General features: G+C 49.8%; 1 protein-coding gene across 1 annotated transcript in view; it reads right to left on the minus strand.

The window, feature by feature from the left end:
* Positions 1-4,160: 4,160 nt before the first annotated feature.
* ADAMTS14 (ADAM metallopeptidase with thrombospondin type 1 motif 14) overlaps positions 4,161-23,460 on the minus strand; it is a 109,573-nt gene continuing 90,273 nt past the window's right edge. The window contains 11 exon segments of the mRNA XM_074296528.1: positions 4,161-6,084; positions 7,129-7,239; positions 7,428-7,557; positions 8,691-8,898; positions 10,289-10,421; positions 12,311-12,479; positions 14,434-14,597; positions 15,380-15,460; positions 15,992-16,115; positions 18,937-19,070; positions 20,731-20,906. Coding sequence (XP_074152629.1) covers positions 5,441-6,084; positions 7,129-7,239; positions 7,428-7,557; positions 8,691-8,898; positions 10,289-10,421; positions 12,311-12,479; positions 14,434-14,597; positions 15,380-15,460; positions 15,992-16,115; positions 18,937-19,070; positions 20,731-20,906 — 2,074 coding nt within the window. The 3' untranslated portion in view covers positions 4,161-5,440.

Raw genomic sequence — 23,460 nt, forward strand, 5'->3', positions numbered from 1 at the left:
CCTCACCCCACCCCTGAAAAAAACCTTGGACCCACGACACACTTTTCAGTTTGATCTATATCATTAATACGTTTTCTCCATCGCTTTCCCAAGTCTAGACAATCCAAAAAACAATAAATCAAGCCTTAATTTGTAGTGTTTACTGATTTCCAAGGTGTAAATGCTCACCCTAAAAACTAACAATCTGACCCTGAGGATTATGGGAGCTGTCTCCGGGTTGTCCCTGCCCCTGACATTTACCATCTGGGTGACCGGGAATACCAAGTCTGAACTTCTGAATCCCACTCCAGGAAACTGCAGACTCCTAGAGTCAGAAGCTGTCTCATTTTTGTTTTTGCATACCCAGCACCACGTACATAAAAGGCACTTAAGAAATCCCTGTTGGTTATTCATCAGCTCAATTGATTTTTAGTAAGTTTATTGGGTTTTCTTTCGCTTGATTTGTTTTTTTTCTTGTATATATTTGAATATTTGCAAATAATGGCATTTATATACAGTTTTAAGGTTGGAAATGTACTTCACAGATATTTTAGCCTTAAAATATCCCTGGGAGGCTGGCGCTATTATGATCCCCATTTTACGGATAAAGAAACTGAGACAGAGAGAGGTCACATAGCATTCCATTTTTGTCCATGGGAAAACCACAATATGACTGCAAGGTTGCTTTCCCTGTGGTCTCCTCCTTCCTCTTACATAAGAGATATATAATATGTATAATGGGTCTCCATTTCCAGAGGAGAGAGAGCTAGGTGTGAGAAGGAGGAGGAGGATTCCCTTCCCACCCTCAAAATTCACAAGCAGAGTGCCCAAGGACCACTCCCAAGAGGGCCCAAACTAGATAAAAATGTAATTGGGAAATATTTAACAATATAAATAAAAATATAATAAATATATAGAACCCAGATAATGTGAATAATGGATTTCTACATTAATATTCCACTGAAGGCAATCCATTTTAGTGGCCCCCATTTCTACTGGAGTTTGACACCACTGGGATGGATGACCGAGGCTGGCACCTTCCCTCTGAGAGGGCCCCATATCTTTTATGGAGACAGTCATTCCCATGTGGTCATCCCCATCAGAAGGGATTATTTGAGGGCTGAGACTATTTATGCCTTTCTTTGTCCCCAGCTCTTAGCCCGACACATAATCAGCTCCTCGGAATTGATTGTTGACCCACTGACTAACCCTGAACTCCGAACAAAATTCCACTATGTGCAAGAGTGTCACGGACCTCAGAATCAGGAGAGGGACCCTAATGCTTCCCTGAACAGAGAGCCATCACCCATTCCCTGAACAGGAGTCCTCGAGCAGACAGAGCGTTGAATTTGGGGGAAAGAAAACTGGCTTTGAACCAAATCTAGTATTTATTTAGCACCTACTATGTGCTAGTTACTGTGCTAGGGGCTGGAAACACAATAGGATGTATGGAGCAATCCCTATTTACTTACAAAGAGCTTTCATTCTAATGAGGAAGACGTATATATACTTTTATAAGTCAGAGGACCCAGGTTCAAATCTTTATTCTGTTATTCCCACCTGTAAGACCTTGGGCAAGCCACTTAGAACTCAGTCACCCATGTGGGTTCTCTCTCCTTCCAGGTTCAAAGTCATGATTCTCTAGGATTACAACCTGGGTTCAAATCTTGCCTGACAGAGACAGGAGGTGAATCCTGGACCTGCCATTCCCCGACTCCCCAAAGTGAGTTATCTTCCTCCCAGTGCCTGTTGCATAGCCTTGACCTACCTGTAAAATGGGATCATACAAGGCTGGATTTAGAGATTTAGAGCTGGAAGGGATCTCAGAGGCTATCTATCCAACCCTTCATGTTACAGATGAAGAAACTGAGACTTAGGGAAATGACTTGTTTAAGGTCACCCAGGTAGGAAGTAGTAGAGCTGGGTCTCAACTTCACCCATGAGATCAAACCCAGTGCTCTTTCTATTGCATTATGCCGCTTCCCTCGGAAGAAGTCATTCTTAGAGAACAGCTGGGCAGACCACTGGTTAGAAGCAATGGGCCCAAAGTGAGGAATATTCACGTTCAAATCCAACTTCAGACACTGTTTTCCTCGGTTTCCTCACCTGTTAAATGGGGATAATAACAGCATCTCTCCCCCAGGGTTGTTGTGGGGATCAGTGAAATCATATCTTCAAAGTGCTCTGTGAACCTCAAAGTGCTCTGTGAAGGCTGTGGGTGACTGATTTCTGACACCAGCAAATATGTGGCTTCCCTGGAAGCCCGGTTTCTTTTCACTCGGCCTCATCTCTTTGGTGCCCTAGAGCTTTCGGCTGCCCTACCCTGGCGATTGGATCTCGGGGCCTTCCCCTCACAGCACTGAGCCAAGGAAAACATACTCCACAGCCGGGAGACTTGGGCTTGCATCCCAAATCTGCTGGCTGACATGGGGCAAGCAACCTCCCAGCTAAGGGATGGACCTGGAGAGAGGAAGATCCGAGTTCAAATTCTGCTTCAGACGCAAGTCACACTCATCTGCAAAATGGGCATAATCATAGCACCCCCCCCTCACACAGTTGTTGTGAGGATCAAATCCAATTAGATACAATACATAAAGTGCTTTGTGCTATAGAAATGTTAGCCACAAGCCACTTCTCTTCCCTGAGACTGCTTCCTGCACTGGAAAGTAAGAGGGTGGGACTAAAGGTCCTGTAAAGTCACTTCTGTGTCTGTGACCCAGGCAAGCCTTGTCTCTGGGTCCGGGAGATCCCTCGTGTTTTTGTCCTGGAGGCAAAGCTCATCCTAGCGTCCTGTGAAAAAGGCTCAGATTCAGCTGCTGAGGAATGCTGGGTGGGACTCGGAAGATGCAGGAAATCCCGACCAGCACAATCCCCTCCTGATTCCCAACAGCTCCATCCTCCCCTATCCCTCTTCTCCATCCAAGAGTCCCAGGTGGGAGAGCAGCTCCCTTGGGACTAAGGGCCAGCAGGCTGACCGGGCAACCCTTCACCCAGGAGGGGGGAGATCTAGAATCACAGGCTGTCGGCGCTGGAAGAGTCGGCCTAGGCCAAGCCTCTTGATCTATAATTGGCGTGGAAGCCCGGCCAGAGAAGCCAGGAGACTGCCTCAGGACCATTAGAGGTACAGCCACAGGCCTGGCTACTCGGCCTTCCACTGGGCCAGCCCTGCTTCCACTGGAGAGTGGAATGAAAAGGAAAGCACCGGGGCATTTCTGCCCAGGCCAATGAAGGGGTGGCCATTTCTGGGTTGGCAAAGAATAAAGTGCCAGCCCTCGGTCAACGAGGCTGCCTCCTGGCCAGCTTTCTCCTCCCGGCCACCAGCACCCAGACTAGACACAACATGAAGGTACAAGTGGGTACTGATGGTCCATGGGGGGCACCCCAATAGTGCAGATTGAATTTGAGAATCAGGAAGAAATTCAAATCCTATCCCAGATACCTCCTAGTGTATGACACTGGACATGTCACTTCACCTCAGTCTGCCTCATTTCCTCACCTGTAAAATGGGCACAATGGCATCTATCTCACAGAGTTGCTGTGGATTTTAAAGTGCTCTATTTTTCTGGTTGTTCATTTTCAGTCAGGTGCAACTCTTTCTGATCCCATTTGGGGTTTTCTTGGCAGAGAGAGTGGAGTGTTTTGCCATTTCCTTCTTCAGTTCATTTTACAGATGAGGATAACTGAAGCAAGCTGGATAAAGTGACCTGTCCAGGGTCACCCAGTTAGGCGATGTCTGAAGCTGGATTTGAACTGAGGAAGCTGAGGCTTCCTGACTCCAGGCTCAGCTCTGTGCAGTGTGGCTGCCCCAAAGTGCTACATGAGTGCTCTCGATACTGTATCTGGGTGCTTTATGAGCCCAGAGGAAACTATGTTATCAGTCATCCCTCAGAAGGCAACAAAGTGAACACCTTGCAGCTAAAACAGAGAGTCCCAGAAAGCAGAGCTGGGAGGTCCCTGAGAACGTGGAACACCAAGAGGTGGACACGGAACGTAAGAACCGAAGGGGACGTAGCATCCGAGTTTCCCCTTGTTTTCCAGGTGGGGAAACTGAGTCACAGAGAGGGGGAAGAGGCTGCCCGGTCAGCTCATGGCTGCAGGCCCCTGCAAAGAATCAGTAGCTCCCATCCAAGATGGTGTTTTTTGCTTTCCTTTCCTCAAAAATAAACCAAGAGGAGCAAACATTTCTTATGCTTTGGTACATTTCTGGAGCAGCCAAAGGGGAAAAACAAAAACAAAGGAAAAGGGGGAAATTCACAAGCCTGGGACAAAATTAATAAATAGGTCACATTTAAAAGCTTTGGGACTGCTAGAAACAACATTTTCTCCTCTGTACCTCCGGGCCAGAGGGCGTCTCGGGAATGATGCAAGGTCGGCCCCCACAGCATTCTGGAACCCGACAGGGCGGGCAGTCAGTGGGGCTCCCACCGTCCTGGGTGGTCTTTGTCTCTTCTCCCAGGTGGGTCTGGAGCCCCGAGGGGAGCTCCTCAGCTTCAGGCACATGTAGGGGTCTCTGAAAGTCCAGCCCTGGGGGCCCGTGAGGGAGACTAGAGGATGCTGGGGAGCTGGGAGCCGGGGCATTTCTTCTAAGCCCATTGATAAAGCAGTAATGAGCATCACAAGCCAGTTGTGCCAGGGAGCCCGGCTCCCTCACTGCAGACATGAGAGAAGGTGAGTGCGGCTCGGGGCTTAGTCATGCTGAACACCCGCCACGGCCAGCTCAGAGCTGGAAGGCAGGTGGAGGCAGAATGGAATAGAGGTACTGGGCCAAGGTCAAAGGTTATTGCCCGTGTACCTGGGTCTCAGTTTCCCCATCTGAAAGAGGATGGATGTGATGGTCTCTGAGATGTCTCCTAGCTGAGGGCAAGCCCCAGTCAGGGTCGGGGTGTTCAACACCTCCACTCTGTGGCCTCTCACACAGAGCCTCCCCAGGACCAATGGGAAGGTGTCCCCTTGGACACAGGCAGTGACCTTGGCTTCCTGGGGAGACTGGGAGCTTCAGAGCCATCCGGGACTCAGGCACAGCAGCAAGGAGAAAGGAGCGTGGGGCTCCAGCAATGGGGCCGGTCTGGACCCAGACTGACTTCTAGCGAGGCCCCTTTAGCACCTGAGAGGGAGCGCCCCTGTGGCTTGGGCCTTACACGCCCTGAGGTATCTGGCCTGGGGGACTCCCCAATGCACCTCTGACTTCTCCGGACCCCCATGCCGCCTTTCACCCTGGAAATCCACCTCCCTTCGGCTCAGCTGTGACGCAATTGTGTTTCTCTCCTGACCCCGTCCCTCTAGCCCTCTAGTGGGCTCCAAAGTGCCACAGTCCCAAATAATAATAATAATTATACAAATAATTAAGAACAGCCTTTCACCCTGTGTTCTCCGTCAGTAAATCTCCTGAGTTCCCACAGGCAGCTCAGGGACTGCGTAAACCTGGGCTGAGCGAGACAGACGGCCAGAGGTGGGAGGGAGCTCATGTGATGGGAGATGTGGCCGGGCGATCTTGGCTTGGGGGCTCCGCTCTATTACTGACCCTCCCCCTCTTCTGTCCCTCCTCCCAAGAGGCAGAGGCCACAGTGCGGTGTTCCCTGGAAGACGGGGTGGGCACCTCGATCCAGGAAGCAGGCAGCCACCAGAGGGCCGGGGCCCTGTCCCCGAGGGGTCCCCAACTTTGCTTTTGTGGAACAAGGCTGCCCTGAGTCACCGGCGGCCTGGTGTGTGGCAGGGCCGGGAGCTCAGTGGGGGGCAGGCTGGTATCTGGCTGCTGCTGCTGCTGGGGCTCAGGGGCTCCTTCCATTATGGGGGGCGGGCTAGTATCTCGCTGTTGCTGCTGGGGCTCAGGGGCTCCTTCCACTGTGGGGGGTGGGCCAGGAGCTGCAAGGAGGGTCTCGTTGGCTCCTGGAGACAGCGTGCTGGTGTCAGGACTCTGAGAAGAGACTTCTGGAGCGGAGAGCACGGGAGGAAGTGGGGTCTGGCCCGGGGCCGGGCTGGGGTGGGGAGCCACCTCCTTCTTGCTGCAGGACTCGCAGCACAGCTTGTGGTAGCCAGGGATGGAGCAGTAACGCACCAGCACTTCCATCTGGCAGAAGATAGATTTGTCCCCCAAGCAAGGCTCTTCTGAAACCACAATCACAAGGACAGGTCACCAAAGAGTCCAGGTCCCCACAGAGCCCAGGTCCGAGTGGATCCCAGATCCCCACAGAACCCAGATCCCAGTGGATCCCAGGTCCCCACAGAGCCCAGATCCCAGTGGATCCCAGGTCCAAGTGGATCCCAGGTCCCCACAGAGCCCAGATCCCATGGATCCCAGGTCCCCACAGAGCCCAGGTCCAAGTGGATCCCAGATCCCCACAGAACCCAGATCCCAGTGGATCCCAGGTCCCCACAGAGCCCAGATCCCAGTGGATCCAGGTCCCCACAGAGCCCAGGTCCGAGTGGATCCCAGATCCCCACAGAACCCAGGTCCCAGTGGACCCCAGATACAGCCAAGGTTCCATTGGATCTCACCACATGGGGCTAGGAGAATGGAAAGTTCCCAGAGCTAGAGCTGGGAGGGGCCTTAATTTAATCCCTGGTTTGACTGATAAGGAAACTGAGGTCCATAGAGAACAAGAGACATCCCCAAGCCATTAGCCAGTGCCTGAAGAGGGATTTGAACCCTGTGCTTGGACATTGCCTGAAGGGCCCAGTTCCAGGGGCCCAATCAGGGGCCTCCCAGGGTCTCAGTTTCCACATCTGTAGCATGAGGTGAACTAGGTGAGCCTGGAGTCCCTGCCAAGGGATCATCTGGGAATCGGTGAATGTTAACAAAGGCAGTGGAGGCCCAGAGCCACGAGATGGCGCCAGAGCTCCATCAGACTTGGGGGCCGGGAAGTGATGGAAATCTGGGAGCCGCAGAGCCCCCGCTCCCAGACCTGAGCTGGAGACCCTCGGTGGGCACTCACCGCCCAGATGGGGAATGAGAGCTCGAGAGATGGGCTCGGGGCTGCTGAGCCCGCAACAAGCATTTAGTTAGCTCCGACAGCATATGCCCCAGAATACAAGGAAAGGCAAAAAAGGGTCGGGTTCTAGAGCTTTGGATTTGAATCCAGCTCTCGCTGACTCAAAGGCCCGGGTTCTCCCCGGCCGACTCTTGTGCCCAGGGACAGGAGATGAGCTTACTTGATGATATCTTGTTGACAGGATTGGGGGGCCCAGTCCGAGGGGCCCACTGGCCTTTGGGGGTCACCCGTTCGCTGGTCTCCATCTTTGCTGTGATGCTCGGGAGCTTCCCTAGGAGTTGGGGGAGACACGGACTAGGTCAGGGACTTCAGAATCTCTGAGCTGGTCCCATGGGGGAAGGGTGTGTGCCCCCTTTTGGGGGTCCCAGGGTTTCTAATCCAGAGCAGAGTCTATGTGAGCTGGCCCCCCTCCCCAATAACCCCCTTTGCCCCATCCACCACCCCCAGCCCCTGGCTCACCGGGGCAGGCGGGCAGGCTGCAGACCTGGACTGTCTCGGGCTTGTCCCCCGCACATTGGCCCACATTGTTGTCGCTGGTCTTACAGACCACTTGGCGCTGCTGGATCCCTTCCCCGCAGCTGGCCGAGCACTGTCCGGGAAGGAGCAGTCACCCGTGAGGGCAACGAAGGACGGGAGAAGGAGGAGAGGGCAAGAGGATAAATGAGTCCAAGTGGGACAACGCTAAGGCCCTCTTGGCTCTCCTTCCTTTCAGACAGCTCCCTCCGTCCTGTACAGGATCCGCTCACTTACATTCTGTCTCCCCCGACAGACTGTAAGCTCCCTGAGGACAGGCTTTGACCTTTCTTTGTATCCCAATCACTATGTCTGGCACACAGCAGGAGCTTAATAAATGTTTCTTGTCAATGGACTTCTAGAGTGGCTTTAGAATTACAACGTATTTTCTCTATTTTCTCTCTAACAGCCCTCTGAGGAGGAAGGCACAGCTATTCTTGTTCCCACTTTACAGATGGGGACTGAGAGATTGGCCACGTACTATCAACTATCTGACAACGGCCTTAAGCATGCGATAAACTCCCTGTGTGGGTCACCTCCTCTCAAGAAGCTTGCTGGCTCCCTATCACTCCTAGGATACAGCAACTTCTCTGTCTGGCACTTAACTCACTTAGGATCGGACTTTACTGGTTACTAGATTCCACTAGATTCCAGTTCGTCCCTAAACGCCAGAGCTGGTTCCCTTTCCACTGCTCCATGTGATGGGCACCTGGGCTGTGAGAGAACAGTTTCCCAAGGGTTTGGAGAAAGGCAAGCCAGGTTCTCCCTGCAGAGGAAGTCATCCCAAAGGGGACGGGAAGTTCCCAGGGAAGAATTAAGGAAACAAGCAGGAAAGGCTCCTAGGAGGAGGAGAGGGAGCTGCCCGAAGAGCCATGCAGCTGCACAGGGGTGCTCATCAGCGGCCATCTTTGAATATGAAGGCAATGTGAGGGATGAGAGAAACAGGTACCAAAGCAAGCATCCCAAACGACCTCGGACCTGCTCCTGCTCATCTGAAGACCCCGGCTCAGGGTCCTTCGTGCTAGAGACACAGGGACCAATGGAGGAAGGGTAATGATGGGAAATAAGATGGGAGGAGATTCAGCCACAAGCAAAGAATGGGCTCCACAGCGATGTCTCCGCCCCTTGCCATCCTTCCCCTCCCCGCCATGGCCTTTCTTACAAGCCCATTGGTGCCCAAGGCTCCCCAGCACCTGCAGAAACACTCACCTGAGACCAGGCTCCCGTCCTCCACTGGGCCGGGCAGGGCACTCGGTGGCAGGGCCTCCGGGCCTCAGGCCGCTCGCTGGGGCAGTTCTTGATGTGCACGGCCCGGCTGGTGCCATTGTGGAGGGGCTGGAGGCACTGTACCGCCCGGGTCTGCACCCCGAGTTTTCCACAGCTCTTGCTACAGGGACCCCACTCTTCAGCTACCCACCTGAGATGGGAAAGAGGGGGAAGCTGTCAGCTTGTGGAGGTGGAGACAGGCTGGGGCTCAGGGGCTCAATAGTGCTAATGACTGATGGACCTCACTCTTCCCCTTCTGTCCCAGAGAGCTAAGTAGGGAAGCAGCAGCAGCAGCAGGATCTGAAGACCCGGCTCTACTAGGGACTGTCACTGACAGGAAACTGCCCTGACCCTGTTCGGCCTCCATGGCCCGGAGGAGATTCCTCCAGAAAGTGATGGGAGATTCACTGCAACCTCGGGGTCTGGTGTCTGTGTGTGTGTGTGTGTGTGTGTGTGTGTGTGTGTGTGTGTATCTGTCTCTCTTTTTCCTCTCTCCTCTCTGTCTCTCCCCCATTTCTGTCTCTTTCCCTCTATCTCTGTGTATGTCTGTCCCTGTCTCTCTCTCTCCCTCCCTCCATCCCTTCCCCCCATCCCCATCCCTTTTTGAGACTTTTTAGAACAGCCCAGGATAACTGGAGGAACCTAGCTCAGTTAGAGGAAGATGAGAACTAGAAAAGGAAACAAGGAGAGGAGCTCCCCCAGGACTCAGTGGGAAAGATCAGTGTGAGGATGCCCAAAAGAGGGGGACAAAGGGACGGATGCCCCGAGCTGACCCCAAGCCGCCCCTGACTCCCCTCGGCCTTTCTTTAAGCTCTTCTCACACACCCACTGCTGCATCTGGCACCCCAGATGCTCGTCCCTTTCCCATAAAACCCTCTGGGGCCTTCTCTGTCTTTGCCCACGGTCCTCCTGTCTCAAACCCGAGCCCCCCAGAGTCGGGGCCGCCTCGGCTTTGGTCTGTGACCCCCGTGGCTGGCGCAGCGCCTGGCACCGAGGAAGGGCTGGGAACAGATGTCCATTCACTGACTGAATGAGGAGAAAACCAGGACCTCCTCAAGCAGACCGAGAGGTGCAAGGCCAAAGAGCCCAGAGGCTACCGGCTGCCTGGAAGTGAGGGCCCTGACCTGATCTCAATGTGGGGGCGCCCTATGGTCTCCCCACTGGGGCTCCCCAGGCCAGCCTGACGTGAGCCCAGAGGGCTGTGGATGGGGACTGGGCCTGGGAGGCTCTCCAGCCCGGCTCACTCACTTTGCATAGGAGGAAAGGGAGTTCCATAGTTAAATGACTGACCCAGTTTCACAAGAGCTACAAGTTCTGCAGGGGGATCCCCCCAAGTCTTCCTGGGTCCGGCTCCAGCCTCCTGCGCCCTAGGCGGCCCCTTATCTAGATTCTACAATTCCGTTACTGCCCCTTACACCTTTGGCTTAATTCGAGCTTGTGGTCCATAAAGACCACAGGCCTTTTTCCCACTGGGCGTGGCCTTTTTATAGGAAGTTCATCCTCCCCGGAGGAGGGCCAGGAGCACAGGGGCCGGCACTCACGAGGGCTGGGAGCACTCCTGCTGGCTGCAGCGCCTCCGGATGGGCTTGGGCTTCTTCTGCAGGTCACAGAAGTGGCGGTGCACCATGCGGTGGCCGCTCCGCTGCCGGCAGCCGTACTTGGTGAACTGGACCCCTGGAGCGGGCAGAGACGGGGCAGGGCCCGAGGCGGGGCTTCAGAAGGGGAGGGGCCAATCCCGAGGACCGGGCCACGCCCAGGCTGAAGCAGGTGATCTCCCCTGGAGCCGGGCTCATGGGTACCAGATGCCCGCCCCTCAGGGCCTGGCACAGTCCTCCCTCCCCATCCCCTGTCTCCTCCTCCCGCGCTTCCTGCCCTCTGCCTGGCCTCCCTGAAGAGCTCGGTCCTTAGTCCCTTCCTCCGGGAAGCCCACCCACCATCCCCCTCCCATCATCCTTATCTGCACCTTGTGTGCAATACCCGGGCCCCCCCTGGTCTTTGCCAGCCTGGGCCCAGAACGCCCTCACTCCTCGGCTCCTCTTCCCAGAATCCCTGGTTCCCTTCAAACATAGCTACCTCACAGCACCCCCCCCCTTCCTGTTCTTGAAATGACTTCCTGAGGTTCTCCATCACCTCCCCAGCCAGGGGAGGGCCAGCTCCCTCAGGGCAGGGACCAGCCCAGCATGGGGGACTCTGGCGGCTCAGGCCCATTTATCAGGCATTTATGGCTCTAAGTGTATTCTGGACCACCGGACATTGCCTGAGGGGCCGTTTTATAGATGAGGCAATGGGGCTTAAGGTGGGTGCCCTTCCCCCACAGGGAAAAAGCATCAGAACTGGGATTTGAACTCAGGTCAGTTCATGTTCCTGACCCTGTGTGTATCTCTGTCTCTCTCTGTCTCTGTCTCTCTCTATCTCTGTATCTCTGTCTCTCTGTTTTCCCTATCTCTGTGTCTCTCTTCTCTCTCTCTCCTTTCTTGCTCTCTGTCTCTCTGACTCTGTCTCTGTCTCTCTGACTCTGTCTCTGTCTCTCTCTTTCTCTCTCTCACACACACACACATTCGCTCTTCCCAACATAGCCCTGCCTCTTGGCTGTCGCCCCTTCCCCTGAACTCTGCTTCCCTTTGTTGCTGCATCTCACCCTGTCTGCTTCCTCCATGCAGCCCCCCTGACTCCTCAAGCTCTGAAATGGGACACGGCTCTCCTGCTCCCCCAAGTTCTCCCTCTCTCCTCTAGGCGGTATCCCTGTCTCATCCCCCTTTCTGAATTGTACGACGCCTGAGGGCAGACACTGGGTCCCAGGTAAGGCCCACCCAGCCTCCTGTGAGTGTCTGCCTCCAGGGAAGTTCCTATTCTGCACCCTCCCCTAGCGCAGCCCGGGTGGGGGGTGGGCAGAGGCAACCGCTCTGGCTCCCTTTTGGCTGGAGGGTGGGAAGCCGCACCTGTGATGTCTCTGGTGAGAACACTCAGGCCCAAAATCACCCAACCTTTGGCCAACAGAGATGGACAAGGCCATGACCCCCTGATGTCAGCCTTCCACCCACTGCCTCCCTGTCTGCCCCCCTCTCCCCCTCCCCGCACATATGAAGGGAGCCAGCCTTTCCCCGTGTGTACCTCATTCCCCTCCTCTGCTCTCCAGCCACAATGGCCTGTTCTCTGATGCCCAAGCCCACCCCAAGCTGCTCCAGACCCTTCATCAGGTGGTCCACTAGGTGTGGGATGCCTGACTTCTGCTACAGGATTCGTCAGCCATGAGGGGACAATGGTGCAAACCCAGACACCTTTGCCTTGGAAAGTTGCTGAGACTCAGTTACCCAGCTGTCAAATGGGTGAGTTTAGACTAGATGGTCTCTAAGGTCCTTCCTGCCTCCAGAAATCCATCAGATTTCTCCCCTCTCTAAATCCCAGGTGTCCCCCCCCAGGAAGCCCACCCTGATCCCCCTGCCCCTGCTGGCAGCCCTGAGGGAGCACTCTGCCTGTGAGCCCCACAAGGGCAGGCGCCAGGACCAGGCTGCTCCATCCCTTCCTCCCCAGCACCTTGGGGCTCGACCACACCCCAGACGCACCTCCGCCACAGGTTTTCGAGCACGGGGACCAGCTCTTGAGGGCCCACTCGTACGACTCGGTCTCTTCCAGGAGCACATTGTTGCTCCCTATGAGGGGCAGCAGGTCCTCATGGATGACATATTTGTATATCAGGCTGCTCCTGGAGTCGCTGTCCCCTTGGGAGATGACCTAGGGTTGGGAGGTGGTTGCAAGGGGGAGTGTGGAGACCGCTGAATTGGAGTCAGGAGACCCGAGATCGAGTCCCAGCTCTGCCACTCACTAGCTGGGTGACCTTGGCAAGCCACATCACTTCTCTGGGCCTCAGTTTCCCCATCTGTAAAAGGGTGATGATAACACTCGCACTGCCTACCTCACTGACTTGTTGTGAGGGGTCTGGGGAGGGAGTGGCCACAGGAACCCCAGCCGTGCCCCCCTGGACCAAGGGAGGCCCCCTCCCTCTGGAGTTCCTGTGTTTGGCCCCGATCAGATTTGGGGGTGGGGAGGAGCATTGGATTCAGTGGAAAGAGCACTGGAAATGGGCTTAGTACGGCAGGGTTTGAACTCCAGCCTTGCCACCTGCTCACTTTGGAAATGGCAAGTTTTAGTCTTCTGTCAGATGGAAAGATGGCCCTGGGAGCTGTCCAGTTCTGCCATTCTCGTTTCTGCATTCTAAGGTCTCTTTCAACTCTAACATTCCAAGGCTCCTCCCACATCCAATGATCTATGTTCTACATTCGAAGATCTCTTCTGACTCCAATGTTCCATGTTCTAAGGTCCTTCCCAGCTTTAACTTTCTATATTCCACATCTAAGATCTTTTCCCAACTCTAACATTCTATTTCCTGAGGTCTCTTTCAGCCCTGATGTTCTCTGTTCTGAGTTCTAAGTAACTTTCCAGCTCCAATGTTCAGTACTATAAGATCTTTTCCAGCTCTAATATTCCATATTATAATAGTGGCCCTGCCAGCTCTGGTTTTCTATGTTCTAAGGTCCCTCCCAACTTTGAAATGCTACGTTCTATTTCAAAAGTCTCTTTCCATTCTGACATTCTATATTCTAAAGTCCCTTCTAATTCTGTTAGATTATCCAGCTCCAATCTTCTATGTTCTAAGGTCTCTTTCAGCTCTGATATTCTATGTTCTAAGTTCCCTTCCGAGTTTAACATCCAATTCTCTAAGGTTCTTTCCAGCTCTTGTGTTTTGTGCTTTAAAATCCTTTCCAGTTCTGGTGTTCTACATTCTAAAGTTTCTTCCAGCTATGATGGTCTACATAGTACTTTCAACTCTAATGTTCTAAGTGCAAGATAAACTTCCAGCTCTGACATTCTATGCACTAAGAGCCCATCGAGCTCTGATGTTCTATGTTCTAAGATTTTTTTTTCCAAATTTAACATTCTGTTTTCTAAGTCTCTTTTCACTCAGATATTCTATGTTCTAAGTTTCCTTCCAACTCTGATGTTCTATGTTATAAAAGTCCTTCTACCTCTGACATTCCATGTTCAGTTACTACAGTTCTATGTTCTCAGTCCATTCCAGTTCTGACATTTTGGGAGTGTGTGATTCAAAGACAACACAGGTCTCTCCCATCTACGCTCACCCTTTGTCCTTGATTGTTGAGGTGAAAAGTCAGAGAATCATTCTTCGCCTTCCCCCAGATTTAGAACTGGGAATAGACTTCACGATTGTTCAGTCCAACTGCATTATTTACTATCAGGAGAAACTCCAGGAAGGGAGCTGATTCCCAAAGCCACAGTGCTAGGAAGTGGCCTGGAACCTGGGCCACTGATGGTTCTTTGTTTCAATAGCAGATCCTGCCTTCTCTGGCCAGGGTTTGGGATCACTGAGGTTCACTGGGAAGTGGAAGGGGTTCTGCTCTCATCCCAAGTGTCAAAAGACACAGGAAGGAGTAGATTTTTTACATGTCCTCCTGTGCTGCTAATTATCTTCCCAAATGGCTTGAGGAAAGAACTACAGGCTCAGGGTGGAAGAGGACGGGGATGTCTAGAATGCAGGAAAGCATCTTGTGACTGCTGCTTGGTCTCCCTAGTGCAGGACCCAGGGGCAGGAAGTGCTCTGACCAAACTCTTGGCCCAGGGGGTGGCAGGGATGGGGGGATAGGGTTAGAAGGGCCTCTGAGGGACTTACTAGGACAGTGACGGCTTCAGGCAGAGGACCACTGGTCTTCAGAGTTTCTTTGGAGTCCTCCACACTGTACTCCCATTCCAATCCCATCTCAATGAAGGTTCTGTTCTCAGTGTCTTTGCCCTTGGGGTTGAGGATAAAGTTCCCAGTAGCCTTATTCTTCACCGCTGTGGGGGATGGAAGGTTATCGGGTCAGTTTAATTCATGGAACACTCATTAAGCACCTACTAAGGGAAAGACTCTATTGGGCGCTGTGGATACAATGGGATACAGTGGCACTTTCCAAATTGACCCTGCCCTGGGAAAACAGTGCAAGCTCCCAGAGAAGGAAATACAGAGGGGAAGGACACATTTCATTAGGAGGTAGCCCCTGCACTGAGCCTTGGAGATTGGACAGATTGATGGGAGAAGGGAGACCATTCACTCCAGCTCTCCCACTTACTAACTGGGTGACTCAGGGCAAACTGCTCTTCTGTCCCGGTCTCAGCTTTCACATCAACAAAATGGGCAGAGAAGGTGTGGGACAAGGGAGTTTCCTCAGCTGGGAGTTTCCTGTACCAATGAACCATAGGCTCGACCCCTCTCCCTACTCCCTATAAAAAAAGCTCTATATAAACTGGTAGTAAAATATTATAGTGATGTGAAACGTGGATAGGCTACCAGACCTGAACTTAGGAAGAGCTCAGTTCAAATACAAACTCAGATTTACTAGCTGTGTAACTTTGGTTATGTCAGTTTGCCTCAGCTCCCTCATCTGTGAAATGGGGATAATAATAGCATCTACTTCTCAGTTTGCCTCAGGTTCCTCATCTGTAAAATGGGGATAATAACAGCACCCACCTCTTAGAGCTGTGTGAAGATTGAACGAGATCACTGTAAAGCATTTAGCCCAGTGCCCAGCACAGTGTTATAACCTATAGTTGTTATGATGATTAATTATTATCATTACCAATGGTCTGGGGCTCCTTCTCTAGTTCTTCGATCTGAATGTGCCTGGCTCCCGCCGGGATGTGGAACAGTTTGAAAGAACCTGAATGGATGGAGATGACAAATAGAATCACTCTTCCTTTGGGGAGGGTCCCGATCGGGCGCCATTGAAGGGATCTCCCTATGATGCTTTAGCTTCATAGGGAAAGGCAAGGGATGGCAAGGCGCCATCTTGGAAGGGCCTGGCACCCAGCAGGCATCTGAAGAGGGCACAGTGCAGGAGGACGGGAGGTGGGGAGAATTGAGGCAGCAGCACATAATGTAAATGCACTGAGCACCATTCCTGGTCCTGCCACTGGCTTCCCATGGGACCTAGGGCCTGTGGCTCAGTTTCCTCCTCTGTAAAGTGAGGGATCAGGCATGACAATCCCTTCCATGATCTCTATTCTGGCAGGGATTATTCCTATCAGCCCAGTTTCTGGCACATAGTGGCTGGAACAATGAGCGCACAGACTCTTTCTCCCATAGGACCTGAATGATGTTCTCCTCCTTCACAAACCACATCCCTCCATCCCTTAGTCAGGACAACAGCCCCCCGCCCTTATGAGCCTCCCCGGGCCCGGCCGAAGCTCACCTGGCTGCTTGGGGGACTTGGCCAGGGTGCCCTTCACCGTCCGACAGTGGGAGTTGTCACCCCCACACACACCGCACTTGTCGTCCTGCTTCATGGAGCCGACCTCCTTGTCGCAACCAACAGGCTGTGGGCAAAGGCAACGTTTGGAATCCAAGGCTTTCTGGGTATGGAGAACACTCAGGGTTTAGAGCATCTCGAGTCATTAACTCAAGTGTCGATTCTCCAAGGACTTGTCCAATGACGACTGTGAATACCCCTCTCCACTCATACCCAAGGCTCGCCTTTCTCAGAAGCTAAGACCAGGGGAGGCAGCCATGTGGCTCGATATGGAAGGGAGCTGATTAATCTATCTTTACTGATCCCACAATGGGAAAATGCTGTGAGATTTCCACAAAGTCCAAAAGAAATGGGTTCAAGGGATATGCTGTAAGTGTTTAACAACTATTATTTAAGATTTCTATCAGATCCTTAAAATCTATATCATCAATAAAACAATAAATCAGGCTTTACCCTGGTTTGTGGTGTTTGCCGATTTCCAAGATGGAAATATTTACAATGAAAATCTCCCACTGGGCTCTCCCAAGTCTGTCTGAGCTAGCTCCAACACATTTTTCTCCCCACAATCCATCCCTCCTTTTCAGCTTCTTTTTACATGCTGTCTATACCTTCAGATTATAAATTTCTTGAGGGCAGGAACTATCTTAGGCCTTTTTTTTCATCCCCAGCACTTCGCACAGTGCCTAGAACAAAGTAAGCCCTTACTAAATATTTACTGAGTATTTATTGATTCAAAATAATAACTCTAAACATTGATGGATAGATAAATAAATCGGTAATCTCATCCTTCCATGCCATAGACAAAAGTCCTTTCTCAAATTGTGATAGAATAGATGAAGCGCTGGGAGGGACGTTAGGGGCCACCACATCCAACTCTCTCATTTTACCCAGAAGGAAACTCAAACCAGGAGAGGTCGGGCTATTTGTTCAGGGTATATAACAACACAGCAGAGCTTTGAACCAAGTCCTGTGACCCTATAAGTGCTCCCCTAAACTGTGAGTGCTCAACAAGAAGGCCAGGGAGCCTGGCTTTTCTACATCTCTTACCGTTACGTGGACACCTGTAGAACACATGGGCCATCCAGTGCTCACCCCTCATTCTTTTTGAGTGACTCACCTTCTCTATTTCCAGGCCTACCTTCTGCCTCAAATTTTCCCAGGACTATCAAGATGGACATGGCCTAGTTCCTAGAGTCTCTTTTTTGTTATTCAATGGACAAGCTCTGACTTCTAAAGCACTGACACTTTGATTAATGAGTACAGACGATCTAAGTCCTGGGTTATTCTTAGCACCCAGAATCACAGAATTGAGTGTTCTGACCAAAAGGTCATTCAGCCCCAAGCCCCCTTTTCTTTTTGTCTTAAATCCAAATGCTCTTTGCTTTTATATCACAGTTCCTCCTCAATATGTTTCCCCAGCCCAACCAGTACCCAATAAGCCTTGCTTTCCAACAAACAGCCAAGCAAAACCAACTAACCCAGCCTTCAGTCCAATGGTACAAGTAACATTCCACACTCATAGTCCCCTACCTCTCCCCAGAAAGGAAAAATGCCTTTTTTCATCTCATCTCATTGCTGGAGCTATAATTCCTCCACCTCCTTTTCCATCACATCATTAACACACTGTCAGATATAAAATGGGTGACCTTTGTCTTTATCATTACCAAGTGGCCAATAGATTGATGATGAGCCTTTCCATACTCAACCAATCCTGTCCCAGAAAGCATCAGCTGCAAGTGGGTGCTAGGAATCACACTTTTCATTTTCATTAGAACTGCACTAGAAATAATATGAGCAGGGACTATTTCATCCTTTGCACTTGTATTTCTAGGGCTTGGCTCATAGCAGGTGCTTAATAAATACTAGTTGATTGATTTACATCATGGTTGTTATGGTTATTGTTGTTGTTCAGTCATGTCCATTTGGGATCTCTTTGCAAAGATACTGGAGTAGTTTGCCATTTCCTTCTCCAGCTCATTTTGCAGATGAGGAAACTAAGGCACACAGGGTGAAGTGACTTGCCCACCCACAGTGAGTGACTATCTGAGGCCAGATTTAAACTCCTGACTCCTTCTCCTGAAGAGAACGTGACAAAGCTTGGCCTATGCTCCCTGCTGACCAAAGCCTTTTAAACCTCAGGTTCACTTCCATACCACGTGGAAGGAGGGTTTTGTGGAAGGTTACAGCAAGAATTTAATTAAATTTTATGCTTCCTATTTATGCTTTATGGTTTGCCAAAACATCACAAAAGTCCTCCAAGGCAACGAGTGCATTCCAATGCTCATTTCACAGATAAAGAAATGGAAGCTCATCCAGGTTAGACCAGTTGGTTTAAGCTGGCCAAAGGCAGAGTTTATCAATCAATCATTCAATCAATAATTGTTTTGCTTCCTAAAACCTTCTTGTTGTCAGAATTAGGGACCTGCCCTCATCAGTACACTGGACTGGAAGTCAAATGACCGCCCACCTCTGTCATTAACTCACTTGGATGCCCTTGAGTTAAATCACCTGCTCTCTAAAATTCTATGACCATTTCCTCTGACTCTGTCTCCCCATCTGTCAATACTTCAGGGATCCACGATGTCATGAGTGTGGATTTGTCCTCCCTCCACTCTGCCATGAAGAAGTCATTGTCACAAGTTCAACGGTAGAAAAATGTCATCACAGAAAAGAGGAATAAAACTCTGGCCCTGATGAGTAGCCTTCCCAGAGTGAACCAGGATGCTCACCAGGGGAAAAGCATTGATCCTCCACTGAACTATCCCAGGATGCCCATCAGACCTCTGGAGGACTTTGGTTATCTCCACCCAGGGACAAGGCATCCAAGGACTAGAATTCAGGCTGCCCCTCAGACAGGCAAAGTCCCGGTCCAACGGCAGGGTACGTACCACACACTCTCCCCGGGCACATACACTGTAAGGGTCCCTGTAGCTGCACCTGGTGCCATCGTGGACGACTTGGTTCATAAACACCACATCCCCAGTGTCTTCAGACTGACAAATCAATTCACACTTTTGGGCCTCTGCCAGGAGAAAAAGACACATTAGATTAGAAAACAATTAGATTAAATTAGAAAGCACAACCAGGTTTCCAAAATCCTTTCCAGGAGGTCAGTAACAAAAATGGGATTGTTCCCATTTGAAAGACGTGGTGACTAAGGCACAGAAAGGTCAAGAGGTTTACCTGAGATCACACAGCAAATATCTGCTAGCATTAAGTTCTCCTGATTCCAGGTTCAGAGTCATTCTGCTGCATCAATCTGACCAGGAATCATTACTAAACAAGCATTTATTGAGTGCTTTCGATATGCCAGGCCAGTGAGAAAACAGCTGATTTGTCCAAGGACAACAAGGTAGGCTCCATATTCAAGTTCTTTCATCCATTTTTCTACCTCTACTCCTCACTGACTTAAGACTAGAGATAACTTGGGGGGTTACCCAGCCTAAATCCTTCATTTCAGAGACCAGGAGGCAGAAGGCCGGAGAGGCCGAGCTAGGACGCTTGGTTTCTCGGCTGGTTCTTCTCCCTGCCATTGTGGCACCTGATCTTGAGTCTATTCCTCTCTCTTTATACACACACACACACACACACACACACACACACACACACACACATATATGTAAATATATTTATAGCATATATAAAAAATATATTTATAATATATGTAAATATATATTTATAACATATATAAATATGTAATATGTGTAAAAGATATATATAATGTATATGTAAAAATATATTTATAACATATATAAAATATTATATATATATATGTATATATTTATCTATACAATTAACTTTTCTGTTAAATCATGGATTCCATGATTTCTAAAGCCTTTTCTGAGCTGCAACATTCTTATGATTCCCATGATTTTCGGTTCTCAGCCTCAGGGCTACAACTACGTCTCATTCATATGTCTACTGTGTCCTCAGTGGCCAAAACAGAGGCTCCTCCAAAAAATAATGATAACTCACATGTCCGCAGCTCTCCCGAGATTTACAGAGCTTACAAACACTTGCTGTGTTCTCAGAGAAGTTTCATGAGCTAAGAGCAGATTTCAGAGGAGTGGAAAAAAGAATTTTCTAACTTTAGGAACTACCTGACAATGGAAATGGGAAGAACTAGTTGATTAAGATTTAAGGGGGATTACAGAATCCCAGATCTGGAGGTAGGAGGGACCCCAGAGATCATGCAGTCCAAGCCCCTCCATTTCTAGATAATGGATGACATCACCTGCCCAAGATCACACTAATAGTAAGAGGCAAAGTCAAGTTTGAATCCAGGTCTCATGATCACAAGTTGATTGCACCACAAGCTCTCCGTCACAAGAAGAATTCATTGAGAGGCTAAGGTGTTCATGGAGGAGATTCCCGTATTGGGCAAGAGCTTGGATTTTGTGACCTTTCAGATCCCTCCTCAATCTGAGATGTTTTGACTCTGCATCCCAAGATGTCACAGCTGGGGCAGTGCCGGTCCAGCTCTTATCCCCTCACTCCACATCACTCAGATCATTGGTTTTTCTAGGTAACTTCACTGCTGGGAAATGGGCTGAAGTGAGAAATTTTGGGAAAGCTGGATCTGCGAGCATCTTCTCTGAGAAATTCCCACTAGACTCTGTGAATGGCAAAAACTCAAGCAGGGAGTGGGGATTAGCAGCGAAGAGGGAAGGGGTCGGACTCACCATCCTCATGCTCGTAGGGGATCCAGCTGTGCCGGGCATTCTTGTGGGTATAGTAGGAATTGCGCTTGGCACACTGCTGGGCTCGGAAGTCCTTGAAGGGTCCCCCACACTCCTCTGAGTTGCAGATCTGATATTCGTACATGGATCCTGAGCACTGGCGGCCCCCATAGGCTGGGCTGGGGGAGGAAATGCAAGTCTTGATGACCGCCAGATCTTCCCAAGAAGTTAGGCGGCACTTCAGAGACCCCCTAGCATAAGTCCTTCAATTTACAGAATTGGAAACTGAGGCCCAATGTGAAAAAGGGATTTGTTGGAAACAGTACAAGTGTCAGAGCTACAGTCTCCGCTTTATTCTTCTGCTCCAAACCCAGGGACCTTTCCACTACACTATTTAACTGATTTATCAATCAGTCCAGTGCAGGGGGAGAGGGACACCTCCAATTCTCTCCAGGAACACGTGGTTTGGACTTTCTTTTCAATAACCTGTTACATTCACAGTTGGGGCAACAACCAGCTCCTCTCCCTTCACTCCCTTCTCCTCCCCCAGTCTCAGATCACTTGACAGTCTAGGTAAGTTCACTGCTGGGCAATGGACTACCCTGAGAAAGTTTAGGAAAGCTGTCTCTGAGACCATCTTTTCTAAGAAGTCCCTGTTGGACCCGGTGAATGCAAGAAGTCAAATGGTGGGAAGCGAATTACAAATGGAGAGAAATTATAAACTGGAGAATTTGGTTTCATCATAAAAAAATTATCTAATCGCTTCTCAGACTTTTGACTAAGATCAAGTGTAGTATAAAGAATTATCTAACATTCAGACCTAGCCAACAATGGAATGAATGGATCAATTTTGAAGAAAATGAGCCTCCACTATTGAAAGAGTTCAAATGAAAATTGAACAAGTGTGTTAGAAAGGATCCTTGATAATTAATTGTAAACTAGGATACAAGACATCAAGGATCCCTTATAACTTTTTGATGTTGAGATTCTTTGATTCAAAGATGATATAATGCTAGAGAAAAAGTACAAAGCAAAGGACAAGGATTCAAATCCCACCTTTGCCCCTCAGCACCTGTTTTTCTGGTTGGGCTAGATAATTTCTAGGGCTCCCTCCATCTCTACAGCTATAATCTTAGGCATTCCCCAGTGATCATCAAAAGCTAAGCAAGGGTTGAAGCCTGTTGCCTTCTCAACCTAGAATCCTGAGGAGCTCCTTTTAAAATATTGGAATTGGGAGTCACAACTTCAGATGAGTGTCCTCTCCCAGTGAGAGCCATCTGAAATAATACTAGCTAACACTTCACTGGTGCATACAGTTTTTAGAGTGCTGTGCCCACAGCAACCCCTTGGGGCACGAAAAACTAGAACTATCATCCCTATTTTAGAGATAAAAAACTAAGAACCAAAGAAGTATATAGCCCCAAATCATACAGCTAATAAATGTCTGACTTAGAGGATTAGAGACAGCTTTGGGGGTTCTAAATTTGACTCAGGTATATTCAGCCTGGAAGGATAAAGTCTAAGAAGGATTAAACTGCAAGACTATATAGCCATGAAGAAGGTGTAGAGAAAAGCCTGGAAGACTTCATTGCCAAGTCCATACATCCTAGAGGGAAAAGAAGTTTAGGACAAAGAAACCTTCATGAAAGGAGTGGGTAAATAACTACCCAAACAAATCTCTTTATGTAGTATCCTGACATGAAAAAATTATAGTGGTTAAGGAGGATCAAAAGCAAACCTCCAAACAGATTTTGAAAAAAAAGGCCTTTGAGAAGCATCTTTGACCTTTAAAGACATCTGGGCACTTTCCTATCATGTTGTCATCTTATCTGAGGTGAATGATGACTGCTCGGTTTATTTGTTCTTTGTAAGATTGCTTGACCTACTTATTCATTGATTCATGTATTCATTCAACAAACAGGTGTAATTCTGAATTACACCTGTTTAATTAAATTAAAGGAAAATTCTAAAACTGGAATATCTGACTGAATTGGAAGGGACACATCAGGACACAGAGAAAGTGAAAGCTCTGAGGGGTCTCAAAGGTAGAATATCAAATCTAGAAGGAAATAGAACAAGAATGCCTAAGTTTGAAGGGATCCTTGAACAGAGGTGCCAAACATGCTACAGTACATCCTGAGTGCTGCCTGAACCAGAAAAAAATGTCTGAAGAAATAAATAAAAATATAACACAACATATTCATTAATTTGTGGTTTTCTAAGTTAACATCCTACTGTGGGTTTCTGTTTGAATTTAAGACCCCTCCTACTTTGAAACCAGTGGTTGAAACCATGGAATGTCAAAGCTTTAAGGAACCTTAAAATGTCAGAACTTGCAGTAAAACACAGAATGTCAGAGTTGGGTGCAAACTTAGAACATAGAAGTAAAATGTTAGATCATCAACTCCTTCAAAGAAGAAAAAGAAGAAGAAGAGGAGGAGGAGGAGGAGGAGGAGGAGGAGGAGGAGGAGGAGGAGGAGGAGGAGGAGGAGGAGGAGGAGGAGGAGGAAAGGAAGGAGGAAGGGAAGAAGGAAGGAGGGAAGGAGAAAGGGAAGAAGAGAGGAAAGGAAGAAGGGAAGAAAGAAAGGAAAAGATATACATTTAGGCCCAGAGAAAGAAAAGATTGAAAAGCTAGCAAAAAAGAATTTCCACCTCCCTTCAGCTCTGCCACTCCCATAGGGGTCCTCCTGCCTCATTCTTCCACCTTGGGCCATTCTCCCCCCAATGTCCACT

This window comes from Sminthopsis crassicaudata, chromosome 2 (genome assembly GCF_048593235.1).
Source record: "Sminthopsis crassicaudata isolate SCR6 chromosome 2, ASM4859323v1, whole genome shotgun sequence".
Classification (NCBI taxonomy): domain Eukaryota; kingdom Metazoa; phylum Chordata; class Mammalia; order Dasyuromorphia; family Dasyuridae; genus Sminthopsis; species Sminthopsis crassicaudata.